This window comes from Neopelma chrysocephalum, unplaced genomic scaffold (assembly GCF_003984885.1).
Source record: "Neopelma chrysocephalum unplaced genomic scaffold, ASM398488v2 Primary Assembly neopelma1_97116, whole genome shotgun sequence".
Taxonomy (NCBI): Eukaryota; Metazoa; Chordata; class Aves; order Passeriformes; family Pipridae; genus Neopelma; species Neopelma chrysocephalum.
The window spans coordinates 930,807-945,319 of record NW_020925758.1 but is presented as its reverse complement, the minus strand read 5'-3'; the positions used below and the strand labels follow the sequence as shown (position 1 = coordinate 945,319).

Genomic DNA, 14,513 nt, shown 5'->3' with positions numbered 1-14,513 from the left:
ACTTTGAACCGAGTTCCTCTCCCTCCTGCCAGAAGGCCTGAACCCTGTGCTGGTGCAACGAGAGCAGTGGCCCAGCCATCCCCTAATAGCTTTTACTTCTTAATAAAGAGCAGCACTTAGGCAAGGGATGAGGTTACTGTCGGAGGGGTCATGATTAATAATGATTAATCTGATCCTTGCTGACATGAACTGGATCCACCATTCACTAAATAATTACTCTGCAGCATGGATACCATTTCCAGAGGAGGCATACATTTGTCATATTAAAACCAAAACCAAACACACAGAAGGACAGGAGTGTCTGACTTCTCAGTAACACTTGGTCTCACAGGAACCACCAGAAAAGTTAAGTCAAGAGAAAAAGGAAAAAAAAAATCAAAGGATAAGAGCAGTTAAACATTGATGAGCCACCCACCTTTTGGGAGAAGCAATGGAAAACAAATAAAATTAAACCCTGAGAAGGTAGAGCTGCATGTGCTGAGGATATGGAGCACTCTGCTACTTCTGGTTCTCAATCTTATGCATGCCTCTAATATGCACATTATTTGCCCACTCACACATTTTCCTCCTGTTTTTAAATTGCCATTATTTTTTTTTTCCTCAGAAGGTACACAAATGAAATCACTCCCCAGGAAACATCTTTATGTTAGTATACTACTTGGCACGAGGAAACCCTAGCCCAGGATTGCCATTCTTATACAACAATGCACCTCAAATATTAAGCAACATTATAATAATTTATGGGGAGGCATAAATTACTGGTAAACTAATAACCCCTCCTAAGAGCATATATGAACCTTACAATTACACTGAGATGTTTGTGGTGCAGAGTCTTGGTTCTTGGCCTCAGAGCGTGGATGGATTTTACTCCCACAAAGCACACAACCAACTGGCAATTTTGCCAATGGTAGCCAAAGACACACAGGTTTTGCTGGCAAGAGGTGGTCTTATCTGGGGACTCCTCTCAGTCATCCTGCTTCACTGACCCACAATTTCACCTAAACCATGCATGGGTGACAAGACTCTAGTTCTTCAGTGCAGCTGTATCCCCTTTGAGGTTTTCAAAGCTTTTGTGGGGTTTTTATTGCACTGTTTAGCCTTCCACCTCGTCTTGGAGGGCTCAAGTTGGACTCGGAGGCCACACAACACAGGCCACCAGTCCCTCTCCTGGAACAGGAAGGTTGGGTTCCTTGTGCCTGTTGTGAAACCCCAGCCCCATGTGAGCCTGTTTGCACTTCTACCCTTGACAGGTTTTACACGCTGGTGCCTGGCACCATGGAAAACATCATGCAGATAGTTGTGTTTTTGGCTGCCAGATTTGGGGGAGCAAGTCTCAGGTCAAGGAGTTTAAGGTGCCATTTCTTCCAAAGGCACACTGGAGAACCACAGAACATGCTGAGTTTGAAGGGACCCACAAGGATCATCGAGTCCAACCCTTAGCCCTGCACAGGCCCATCCCCAAGAGTCACACCATGTGCCTGAGAGTGTCATCCAAACACTGCTTGAGCTCTGGCAGCCTTGGTGCTGTGCCCACTGCCCTGGGGAGCCTGTTCAGTGCCCAACTACCCTCTGGGGGAAGAAACTGTTTCTAATATCCAACCTAAACCTTCCCTGACACAACTTCAGGCCATTCCCTGGGGTCCTGTCACTGGTCACACAGAGCAGAGATCAGTGCCTGCCCCTCCTCTTCCTCTTATGAGGAAGTTGTAACTGCAGTGAGGTCTCCCCTCAGCCTCCTCTTCTCCAGATGAACAGGCCAAGTGAGAAATGCCAGTAAATTAAACCCTTGGCAATGGGGTGATGAATTGGTTCAAGTGGGGATTTTCACTGGTGGGGCTGTGTGTTTGGGACTTTTTGCCAGTTTCCAAATTGACTCAAAAGAATGAAAGAAAAACAAAATCTTTGCAAAACATCACCTTTCACAGAAATTTCAGGCAAAAAGTAGTTGGTGAGTCCCAAAACTTTAAATAGCTATTTACCTATTTATGTGTACATTCATGCAAATGAAAACTAAGTTGCATATTCACAAAAGTTTAAAGAGGCATCAGAGTGAAACACAAAGCAAGGGAAAGAAAAAAAAAAGGCCCCAACAACAATAATGAAGGTAAACCTTTAAAATCTGAGACAGGGCACAGGAGGAGGGAGTAAAGCTCTGCAAACAAAACTAAATCCGGTGGACTGTTTTTCCCCTTCACAAAGTGAAACAAGCTGTTCCTAAAATAATGCTTCCTTGGTTTTCTGGCAATTAGTGTCCTGAAGGATTAGCCTACAATCGTCGGCAAGTGTTTGCCTTTCCCAGCCGATGTCACCATAGAAGTCTGTGTTTATCTACAAGGCCCAGGGGATAATTTATAAGCTGAGCTGAGGTCCTGCATTTACAGACAAATGTTCCACACTGCCACCCACCCTCCTGTACTGGTTTCCTCCCCATCCACCTCCTGTCCCCTGAAATACAGAGAGGACCCTGCCAGGGACATGATGAATGAGTTTTACAGCCTCTGAAGCAAGCACTTGCCCCATAGTTTATGTTGTCACAGCAAAGAAAGAGGTACTGAAATGGTCAATACATCACCAGATAACATCAAAAATTAGATTTCAGAAAGTAACTGAATGCAAAAAATAATTTTCACTGTTCCAGAAAACATAAAAGAGAATGGGATTTTTTTACCCTCTGAAAACTATTGCCTACTCTATAATTAAAATATTGCAATTTATGAGTTTAAGGTCTACCACACAGGGTTTTTTAGAGATATTGCTATGTAAAACCTCTCTGCAATCAGGATGTTGCAATTTAATTTCTAATCTGTACTACCAGTGGTTTAACTCTGCTTTAGTCCTGTAAACCAGAGTACATAAAAATATAAAAGACTAAAATTGGTTAGAGTGTTTGTTTCCATATTATTTTTTCCTGATGCGTTAGAACTTCAAAATGAGAATAGTAAGCTTGTATTTGAGAGAATGGGAAGCTAGTTTTTAAAGAAAAGTAGTATGAATTCTTGTCTTGATGGCCAACTGATAATATAGCTCATGAGAATGAATTTGTTATTTTGAAAATACTAGTTAAAAAAACACAAGCAAAACAAAGCAAATCAATGAATGACTCAATATGACAAATTTGTAAGTGTGACCAGTGTTCCTCACAACAGAGCCTACTACAAAAGAGGTGGATGGATGGATAGACCGATAGATAGATCTGTTCTCAGATCTTCTCAGATATTAACAAAACAAGGCTTAGAGACATTGTTATTAATTACAGCTGATGAATGTTAAAATTTGATGCATTTTAAAAATGAAAAATACTTTTCTTTCTGAGAATTCATCTCTTTTCCCCTCAGGATATTATCAGGAGTTTCTGAACTTTATGGACACTGTTTGAATCTGCTTCAGGTCTATACCCAGTCACAGGCTGTTCACAAGGTACATTAGAGAACAAAGTTGTTTGACCTTTGAGATCAGCTGTTTCACTTTGCCATATTTAAGACTGGATGACCTGATTTTATAAAATGTTTATGCTCAAATCAAATTTTGTTTCATTTTCGGAACGAATGATCTCCAGATTCAAACTTCTTTTTACCTACAAAGCCAGAAGGCCATAATAACTAAAATATTTGACAGAGATGAATAAGTGCAAAATGGTAGGAGGTAGCAAGAGACCACCAGCTGGCTGTCATAACGAGCACAGACCATCTCACTTGCAATTACTGAACCCTACAAGTGGTCCCACCAATGTCAATTTGACCAATTTTAGAATAAAGGGCCATTCATTCCAAGTAATGAATATTGAAACCTGGCCATCGGTTTGTGAGCAAGTTTTTACATGTCTATCATGAGGGGACCTCAATAAGAAATGTCCTTGTGATGGTGTCACTTCAGAACAAAAGCATGCAAAGAATGGCACGTTTTTCTGTAGCTGCCACCCATCTAGGCAGATACAGTAGGAGACCAAAGGTTGCATGCATTTAGCCAGCAAGGAAATGCAATATTCTTTAAGAGAGGCATTGCCTGGAGTGGATTTTTATAAAGAAACAGAATTCATGAATAAATAAACCAGATGTGAATAAGCCAGGCTAGGGCATTAACAGCTTCTAGTGCAAGGAATCCCTGATCTTGCTTAAGGGTTTTTCTACAAATAACAAACACAAAAACATCAATGTTGTACTGTTGTTGATCATGTCAAGAACTCTGTTTGTGTGTCCAGGAACTCTGGTATGCAACAGCACAGATCAAATCCACCAGATGTTAAGACATTTCTTGTATTTCCATCAGTAAAGGTACATAATGACTGACCTGATCTGAGTCTTTCACTTGAGAATTTTTCCCTTTTCTGCAACCACAACTCATAAGCAGTTTTGCATCTCCAATGACTTTTCCCTAAAAGAGATAAGGCAAGAAAAACATCAGCACAATCTCAACCACTGAAGACCAACAAGTCTTGTATTTATTACCAGAAACAGGGGAAGAAAGAGCATTAGGGAAGCCTGTGGACTCATCTTGCATTGCTGGGAGGTACCCTTTCACAGAGGAGTAGCTCCCAAGTGGCCAAGAAGACTTTCCCAAAGGCCAATATCACAGCATCAGGGATGTGACATAGACAGGGGTAGAAGGATAGCAAGGTGCATGGGAAAATGCAGTGGGAAAGCAAAGCTGAAAAGAAATAAGTTATTTTAACCCGTTGTTTTCATACATTTACATGAACAGAACAAGTCTATCATGCTCAGAGAGTACAAGTACAAAACTGCAACGACTTGAAGAAAAGCTCCCTCACCAAGTTAGCACCTACTTGTTTTTAGTGTGCCTAGACTTTGTGAAATCAAGTCCACAGATGTGACTTGCCCTCAGTAGGACAATGGGTCCACATTACCACTGGTAAATCCCTACCAGGAACTCAACAGCCCACCCTCACCCAGCACTGCTGGCACAGACCCTGTAATTTCTATAACATAGAATCACAGAATGTTTGGGTCGGAAGGGACCTTAAAGATCATCCAGTTCAAAACCCCCTGCCATGGGCAGGGACACCTTTCACTATAGAAGGTTGCTCAAAGCCTCATCCAGCCTGGCCTTGAACACTTCCAGGGGTGGATGTTGGGGCCAGCAGAGATTTGCAAAGTAACAGAGTCCCCTCACTCTCCTTTTACCTGCGACCAACAGTTTGAGAAAGAAGCTGAGCTCGGACACCTTGTTTTTGTTGAAAACCCATCGGACTGAACATGATCGGAGAAGCAAGGTCCCTCATGTTAACATGGTTCTTTTCTGGGGATTATTTGAGTCACTCTGGTTCTTCACCATAGCATTTTTGTTGCTTATCAAACCTGGGCATCTTGATAAATCACCATGACAGAAAGGGGTTGGGATTCCAGGTTTGGTCAAAATGCTCCTTGAACTCAGACTGTAACACAGGAAATGGAGTCCCCCATGAACCTGTCACAATTACTTGCTTCCCATGGGCACATACACAAAGACACTGTCTATTTTCAGACTTTTGCTGCCCACAGCTGAAAAATAAACACTCTCAGCATCCACTGGGGAACAGAGGGAGAATCTGATCGTGTACAGGCATGGAGAGTCACAAGATTTCAGCTGGATTAATTTATATAGAAAAGGAGACCCCAACACTAACACAGTTATTGAGTTTAGTCAAGTGGAAGTGCTCTGTCCTAAAAGAGAAGGAAGGTAAAGGGCATGATTAAAAGGAGTTGCAGCCATTGCTCAATGTCAGGGCACAGCAGATAGATGACCCTTGGTGGCAGGAATTACAAACAGGCAGATAAACTTTTGGTCACCTTGGGAGAGCCTGTAACCTGCCAGGTGTGGTAAGATCTCTTACTTGGTGACCTCAGCATCTCACAAGTCCCAGCAAGGTCAGATAATGTGCAGAAATTATCTTTTTTCCTCTTTCCAAAAGAGAAGCTGGGAAAAAAATAAGACACTGAAAAGGTAGTACTGATACTTAGTCTGATACCTAACAAAATGCTTCATTTGGTCTGCTGATGGCATCCTGTCAAACTTTGAGGTTTTCAGGGGACTACTTGCAATTGGCATCCTCTGCCTGTGACCCCAATCTATCAATGGTGTTTTGCTCTTGCCCCATTATTACAGTCCTTCAAATATCAGTCCATAATCTCTAAAATTCAAAAACCATTGCCGAGAAAGAAGTGATTAAACTAGAAATTGTAGCAAGTGTTTTAAATTATGATGATAGTGATAGGAAACTGCGGCACAGGGAGAGACTCATCTGTCTAACCACAGAACACCTTCTACACATCCCACACTATATGAGACAAGCTGGAGCTACAAAGGACCTAAGAGAGACCCACACATTTCTTAACAGGCAGCCGATGTGCAGTCAGGGTATCCTGGGGTACCTTTAGCAATGACACACACTTGTGGTTAGGAAACTAGATCCATATATACCTTGTTGATGGTTAATTTGTCCCAGTATCCACTGCAAAGTCATCATGTTGAAAAAGACAATCCGACTCTCTTTTAACCACAAGCCAAGGGAAAAACTCCCATTTTTAGAGCCTTCCATGGCTCTAATGTGACCTCAGCTCATGGCAAACCACAGCCATGTTCTCCTGCCCAAGTGGAAATATCACCAGTTTTATTTACTAGAGAGAAATTGCAAGGTGTTGCCTATAGTCACCTCAGAAATCAGGAGGAGAAGGGGAATATTAACCCAAAACTAGATTTTTTTTTTTATTATTTTTCTCTGGCAGTACAAGAATGAAGGGGCTCTTCCATTCCCTAAAAAAATCAAATGAAAGCAATGCACTGGATGAATACTTTTACATCCTTTTCCAGCTGCAGATGCACCTCTCCTAAAGTGCACTGGCTGAATGAGCTGCTACCTCCACCTTATTTTGGGAAAGCTTCTTATGAGCAGATGCTTAATTTGGGGATAGGTGTCTAACATTAGGCAGCTAAGTTGAAAGGCAAAAAGGAAAAAAAAAAAGCATATGGACAACATTTGCAGCCAGTCGCAACTCTGTTCCAGAGCAGATGGAGGCCTTGTCATTCAGGGGTTTCCTCACATACACCAAGCAGTTCAGTGGGGATAGGGAAAGGGGCTTCTGTTTGGATGCTTCTGTCTGGAACCAGATTAGAAGGAAGCATGCTTTTGCGCAGCACACGCCTTGTGTTACATTAAACATGCATATGCAGCTTCAGCTTTTATTCAGTGATCTGAAACAGAGCCCTCCAGGGTGCTAAGGGTTAGGGAGTTTTTGTTTGTTTATCTGTATGTTATTTTACAGTTTCTAGTGCCCAAGGAGTTTGTTAAGAAATTAAAACACCTCGCTGGGGCTATCCTACTGTGGATGTTGCCTCCTGATATATCCCTCCTTCCTTCGTCCAGCAGCGCCTGATGAGCATAAGAGAGAGAAAAGAACACTGCAAACAGAGGAGCCTCGACTCACTGGGTATTATAGATGTTTGGTCTTGATTCATGGGGCATCATTTCCATGTTTCCTGGCCTTTTAATAACAGTGTTGAGGAGGAGCACAGTTATGTTGAAATCTTACAGATGTACTGCCTACTTTTGATGAGATGGTGCGATTTAGAAGCAGGTAGGCACAAGGTTTTCCAGGAGGGAAGCTCACTTTGCCTTCTGCTGGCTCTTACCCATTGTCAGACAGCACCCTTCCCAAGGCAAAGAGCAAGAAGGCTCCTTGACAAAGCACATATGTCACATCATCCCACCTCTTGTAGGGGATCTCTCTGGCCTCACCCATCTCCTTGCACCACAGGCTCCAGCAGTTGGCCAAAGTGTGCAGAAAAAGAAGAAAAAAAAATCATAATAATAGTAACAGGCTTAATTATCTCAGCTGCACGGGTGACAGGAGCTGAGTGGTTGCCAATTTTAACAGACTGTGGTCGAGAAATACCGAACTGCGTCACCCAGAAGTCAAATGAGGGTCGGTCACAACTCGCTTCACGCCAGCGGCTCCGGGGGATGCTCAGGGGGCACACACAAATCACGGCGGCGTCGCCCAGAGCTGTCCCAGGCAGAGCTGCCAGCCCCGTTTAAAGGAGTCAGACACGAGGCACATGGCACCGGCGGGCCTCCACGGAGCTGCCAGGCTCTGTGCTCTGGAGGAGCTGGCTGGGATTAACGGGAGGATCCCGTCCTCCTCCCGCTCTCCCAAGCCTGAGGCTGAAAAGCTTAGCTCGAGAGGTGGGCTCAGCTTAGCAGCACCGTGTAGTGCACCTTGCAGTGGCTGACAGGTATAGCAGGGCTCTGACCTGCTGGGTTTTCATTAACCTTCCTCTGTTCTGGGCAACGGCTACTGAAAATACTGGAATTAGCCTCTTCCCCAGGGAGCTGGCACAAACACACAGAGGATGGTTGGGCGCTGGAACCACCCCAGGGCAGTGGTCACAGCCCCAAGTCTGCCAGAGTTCAAGAAGTGTTTGGACAAGGCTCTCAGGCACATGGTATAACTCTTGGAGCTGTCCTGTGCAGGGCCAGGACTTGGACTCAGTGATCCTTGTGGATCCCTTCCAACTCAAGACATTATTCTATGATTCTATGTATAGGACTGCAACAGTGAACTCTAAAAATCCCCACGGGTGCACAAATGCAATTAAGAAGAACAACATATCCAGTGTTTATTATGTTTTTTATGCTGTTGTGTCAGGGTGATCCACACATTTTGAAGAACCAGTACCCAAGTGCCCATAGTAGAAGAGTGGGAGAGAAGGGGGGAAAACGAAGGGAAACAAGAACTGAATCCAAGGTGGAGGCAAGCGGCAGTACAACAGACAGCTGGTGTTTGGGTGGTGGTAAATCACCCTGAAATGAGCCTCTTCCCTCAGCTCAATGAGGCCTAAACAACAAAGGAAGGCACAGCTTGCAGCCGGACAGCCTGCTAGCCAACCACAGACACACATGACAGCTTCATTCAGGAGCCCGGAGTCAATACAAAAGCTCCGAAATCAATCCGACATCCTGCGACCTCAAACAATGCGCCAAATCTTCTCAGAATTGGAGCCCCAAATGAGGGGGAGCAGCATTCAAGGGAGATCAAACCGCAGGGCTGGCATTGAAAGGGACTAAAAAAAGGAGAAGAATGTTCCCAGTTTATTAATGGCGAGGTCTGGCCGGCTGCATCCCAGCCGCCATAGGTTACGTTCATTAAAGGGCAGCGCTTTGCACGTATTATGCAGAGCGCCCGGAGAGTATGTGTTGTGTGCGTGTGTGCGCCAGCGTGCCCCTCACTTGCTAGAGATCAGGATGTGCCTTTCTGCTTAGCACTGTTGTCTCCCATCAGAAATTCCTCCTGTGTGAACCGCAAACGGGGTTTTTTCCCACTTGAGCGGACTGTATGGGCACAGACGCGCACACATGCGCTCGCTCTCTCTCATCCCTGAGCTTGAAAAGCATAAAGGAACTCAGACAGGCTCTTTCCAAGTTTAAAAAAAAAAAAAAAATAAAAAGGGGAAAAAAAAAAAAAGCCCAACGTTTCACATCCCCTTCCCTCCCGGCCATACTTTCAGCTCACACACACACACAAAATCTATTACAAAAGGCTGAAGCATTATGCGATTGCTGCTGCTGCTGATGGAGTTGATTGCTCCATAAACCCCACTCCTACGTGCCATAAAGGACCTGGTCCCACAGCACAACAAATCCACAAAGAAGAGAAAAGGAAAAACAAAAAAAAAAACAACCCTGCTTCAATCTTAAGTCCCTGGAGTTGTCCCCTCCGGGCAGGATTGCCCCTGCTGGGGTAGTTTCACCTGCAGAGTCTGTCTTGCAGCACTAAAAAAAACGGCACCCTTCCCCCTTCAGCAACAAAAAGGCCAAGCAAATCCTTTTCTATCAGCTTCACTTTGAAGGCAGGTGGAAAAGTAGAATGCAGACACACAGAAATACGCCAAAAAACCCACAAAACAACAACAACAACAACAACAAAATTGCAAAAGTACTGTTATGATTTGCCTGTTCTAACTAAATTTTTTTCAGCTGAAAAAAATTTTTGAAAGGCTCAGACCTTGAAAATTCTCTCCTCCTAAGATGCACTGCTGAGGGCTTGCTAGAGGAGACCAGGCTTGAAAAATGCTCCTTTTTCTGTGCTGAAGTGTGAGTAGATGAAGAGAGAGGGCTGAAATTTTCAAAGCCATCCAAGGATCTTGACACATATTTCCCATGTGTTTTCACTGAAGACGTGTTAAAGTCTAATCCCTTTTGCTTTTTGTGTGTCACATTGATCTTATATTCACGACAGACACAGCTGTGGAAGCTAGGAAGCTCTCTCAGATTTGGAGAAACTTAAGCAAACAGTAAATGTTCCTTAGGATGCCGCAATTTCCATATATTTTATCTCAAATGTTGGGGGAAAAAGTTAGAGAAAGTGAGTATGTTCCATCCCTGGAAGTGTTCAAGGCCAGGTTGGACAGGGCTTGGAGCAACCTGGTCTAGTGGAAGGTGTCCCTTCTCATGGGAGGGGGTTTGGAATGAGATAACCTTTAACGTCCCTTCCAACTCAAATAGTTCTGTGATTCTATGAAATGAATATCAAGGTTCCACAAAAAAAAAAATTATGCTTTATTCACACTTTATTTCACTAACCTACACTATTACTGGTATGCCTCTGAGGTTCTTACAGAGCATGACTCTTATCTCCTCCTCTAGGAAGACCTCTAATTTTACCTTGTGATAATGTTACACAGATGCCAGAGGGCAAGTGGGCAAGGACAAGTATAGCAGATTCAACAAACTTCTCTAAAGTGGGATGGAAGATCAACACCAAAGGCAAGACAAGATGAGGTGATACCCAAACCCCAGGCAAGAAGACTGGAGAAGACCTCATCTGGTTTATCAACAGTAAGACAAAAAGCCTCTCCATTAGCTTTTCTAGAAAGAGGAAAACTGCAGCCAGCCTGGGTGAGCCAGCCTAAATAGGTGGTAGATGAGTGGCAGGAAATAATAGAGGCTGCAACAATTCCTTGCACTGCAGATGAAACAGAGTCTGCAGGGATCAACTGGAGAAAGATTAAAGGCTAAGTTTGTTGGGAGGATAATAAAGTTAAAAATTTTCACTCTAAAATATGTCTGTCTTCACACCGAAATAACACTTTTTGTTTCACATATCTAGTGAGTCCAAATGTACACTTCTCAATTTCAAATTCAAGAAAACTGAGCACTTTGGATGAACCGTCTTTTTTTTTTTCCCTGCCTGCTTCAAACTCTGCTATTTGAATAATTTAACAATCTATCTTAAATATTTCACCAATAAATCACAGGCTTGTGTTTCTATTTCATGTTAAAACTAATCAGTGGTGGAGTGCCTGAGCTGGGAGTTAAAATTCTGCTCCACCAAGCCAGCAATGCATAATCATTTCTCTTCAAACTCTCTGGCGAATGAAAACTTCTCTGCAGAATTAATGTCATATAAAAAGTTTTTTGTGCAGGCATAGAGTGTAACTCTGGTCCAGGATCATCTGAATCCTGCCAACAGGGCTCAGGATTTCCAGAGCTAATTGGTTTGTGTAGTTTTCCCACCCTGCCAAGCACAAGCATGGAGCTCACAGATGAATCCCATCCATGGGCACGTCGAGATGGAGTCCCAGTTCACCAGTCAAGGCGCTGATAATACACACAGAGCTCCAAATGGTCCATGCATGTGATGATTGTATTGGGATTCCGTGCTTGTTCCCATCAAAGAGGAGAAAATAGAACAAAATTAGTATATCGTTGGCCAAAATGAGTGATTTTTAAAAATGCCTCTGGAGTGAAGGTGTTGAGAGCCTGTACCAAGGAACACCAAATCCACTGAGCATCAGCGGGAATAAAACTTCTCAAGTTCCTAAATTGTGCAGCCATTTTAAACTACATTTCAATGAGGTTGTGATGCAAAAGCAACACAATTATAAAACCTAAGAAAAACACACCTACCCCTCCCTCACCCTCTCCCAAAGTCCCAGTTCCTCAAAACAAAGCCAGCAAGCCTCACATATCTATAATTTAGTGCAATTAACTCTAATTTTGTTCCTAAATCATTGAGACACATTCAATGCAAGACTCCCTCCGGTCCCAGCCAGCAAAATCCAAAATGCATGAACAATGTGAACAGATAGCAAGAGGCTGTAGATAGCATATTGAATTCAAAAAAGAAAACGAGAGAGAGAAAAATGAAGGCTAAAAGGGAAGGGAAGGGGGAATCACTGTCAACTACATTATTATTAGGCTGCCTTTCAGTTTGTTTTGTGCCAATCTTTTGCTTAGTTTTGTTTCAAAACTTAAAAAGTCATGTCTTTTGCTTCAAAGACATTTATAGTGGATGATCTCACGTCGATGCCCACAGGAGCAAAATATACTCCGTCCTATATGCACAGAAAACAATGATCTAGGGCAACACGACTCTCTTGTGCAGCTAGGCAAATGTCTCAGCATCCCAGCTCCTAAAACTGGCTGGATCTTGCCTGGGGCAGAGTAGGTGAGGTGAAATTGGAGATATGTTCTCCTCCTCCTCCTCCTCCTCCTCCTCCTCATTTGAGGCAGACACTTCCATCTTTCCTTCCTGTGTTCAGCCAACAAGACTTCCTGCACAAACTGACATGGAAACAGCTAATTTACTGCTTTGTGGCAGGAATGCAGCCAAGGTCTCAGTCCCCTGTGCCCCGGACTCCCTCAGCTGGGCTGCTTCATCCCATAAAGGGTCTCCCCTTCTTCCTGCCCCTCCCCTCCAACACACTCCTCCTCCTCTTCTGCTTTTGTAACTTATCTCCCTGCAAGCCACTTCCCAACAGGAGTCGAAATTAAACAGGCTGCCCATATGCCATGGCTCACTTGTTGTCTGTTCCCCTCACTGCCATCTGGCCTATTTGCTCAGCCAAAGGGAAAAAAAAATTAGGGAAGAAAAAGAAAAGGGAAAAAAAAAAAAGAAAAGAAAAGAAAAAGGGGTGAGGGGACAAGGAAAAGAAAAAGGATAAATCCAGACACAATGAGGACAAGGAGGGAGGTGATGATGCTGTCTCTCGCATCTGCTCCTTGGCCAGTCTCCCAGATAGATCAGTAATGGAGAGCAGCAGAACCAGCGACAATTAACCCAAACATAGTCCTGTTTATTTAACCTGTTCACAGAGATCAACCCATGTGCTGCTCCTCTGGCAAGGAGGCACCACACTCCAGAAAGGAGATTCCCACTGAAAAACCTCCAGCCAGAGGAGGCAAAGAGAGATCCTCATATCCTGAACCAGGCTGGGGAAAAAAATGCAGATTCTTCAGAGCATGACGACTGTGATGGTGGGCTAAGATTTTCCTTAACTTTCCAAATCCCCTTACTTTTTTTTAAAGTAGCACAGGCTAGAGCAAGGAGAGCTGTGACTCAGAGAGGGGGAAGTTGCATTAGGTTTTGATGCACCCTAACTTCCCAAGCTCTGACCCTGCAAGACCAGAGGAAAAGAAAGAAAGTGACAATAAAGAAATCAGAAGAGAAAAAAAATAGACTGATCCAGAAACACCTAATTATTTCCATGCTGTTTCTCTAAAAATTTTTCATCCCTGCAAAGTGCAGAAATAAGAGATTTATTTTTTTTAAAGGAAAAAGAGGTTAGCTCAAGGAACAGCACGGCTCACCATCACTAAATATTTGTGCTAGGGTGGGGAGAAAGTCTGGGAGCAGAGCTGTGGATATAACAGAAGTTATGTTTGTTTTTCAAGCTGAAATGAAAACTTAAAGATTAAAAAAAAAAAAAAATTAACCTGAAAAATAGTTCTCTAAAACAGACAACTACTAAGCCAGTGTGAACTACTAAGCAGAGTGAAAAGAGAGTAAGAAAACTTTTTTCAACACCGTTAACTGTTTTTTCTTTCTTTTGTTTTTTAGCTTGCAACGAGACAACGTGCAGAGGTGGGTGCACGTGCCAGAAGGAAGTTAATCGCGTTTCAGTCCTTCTCAACCTGGTTTTGCATTTATTTACCTCTAAGGAGGAGAGGCAGGATTCAGCTCGTGTTTCCCTGCAGAGTGCAAAACGTGGGGAGCACAGAGGCGTGTGCAGGGGCACACGTGCCTCGCCCTGAGACGGGTATCAAAAGCCATACGGTGGGTTCGTCTCGAGGCCGACACCGCTGAGACACGAGACAACGATAATTACCATTAGGAGCTCCATCAGATCATGGAGGGGAAGCCCCTGCAGGGAGAGGCAGACGGAGAGGAAGATCAGATCTCCTCTTTCCAAGGCAACAGGGCTGGTGTGCGGGCACAGATAAGTGCCAGATGCTTCCCAGGAAGGAAAGGTGGTGTTGCACAGGCCATTAGGGGAAGAGCCCTTGCATTAGCCACGTGCCTACACCTGACTCCTTCCCAAACACAGAGCAGAGGAGTAGATCCTCCTGAAGGCAGTACCTTCTGATTCAAGCTTATGGTTTTCCATTGCAGCCTGACTCAACAAAAGAGCAAATCTGAATAGACTGAATGTTTTCATGTGTGATTGTTCCTCCACTTGCAATCACTGATCAACATGAGCATTATCGGTCTCAGGCTCCCCATTTTTCTACACCTGCATCC

At 43.7% G+C, this 14,513-nt stretch overlaps 1 protein-coding gene across 3 annotated transcripts in view; it reads right to left on the bottom strand.

Moving 5' to 3' along the window:
- Window positions 1-14,513, bottom strand: part of SETBP1 (SET binding protein 1) — a 268,798-nt gene that overhangs the window by 210,778 nt on the left and 43,507 nt on the right. For 2 of the 3 annotated variants that reach the window (XM_027671623.1, XM_027671625.1), the window contains one exon: window positions 4,288-4,371. The exons of the other annotated variant lie outside the window; for it this stretch is intronic. In XM_027671623.1, the coding sequence (XP_027527424.1) occupies window positions 4,288-4,371 (84 nt within the window). The remainder of the gene's footprint in view (window positions 1-4,287; window positions 4,372-14,513) is intronic. 3 annotated transcript variants of the gene reach the window in all.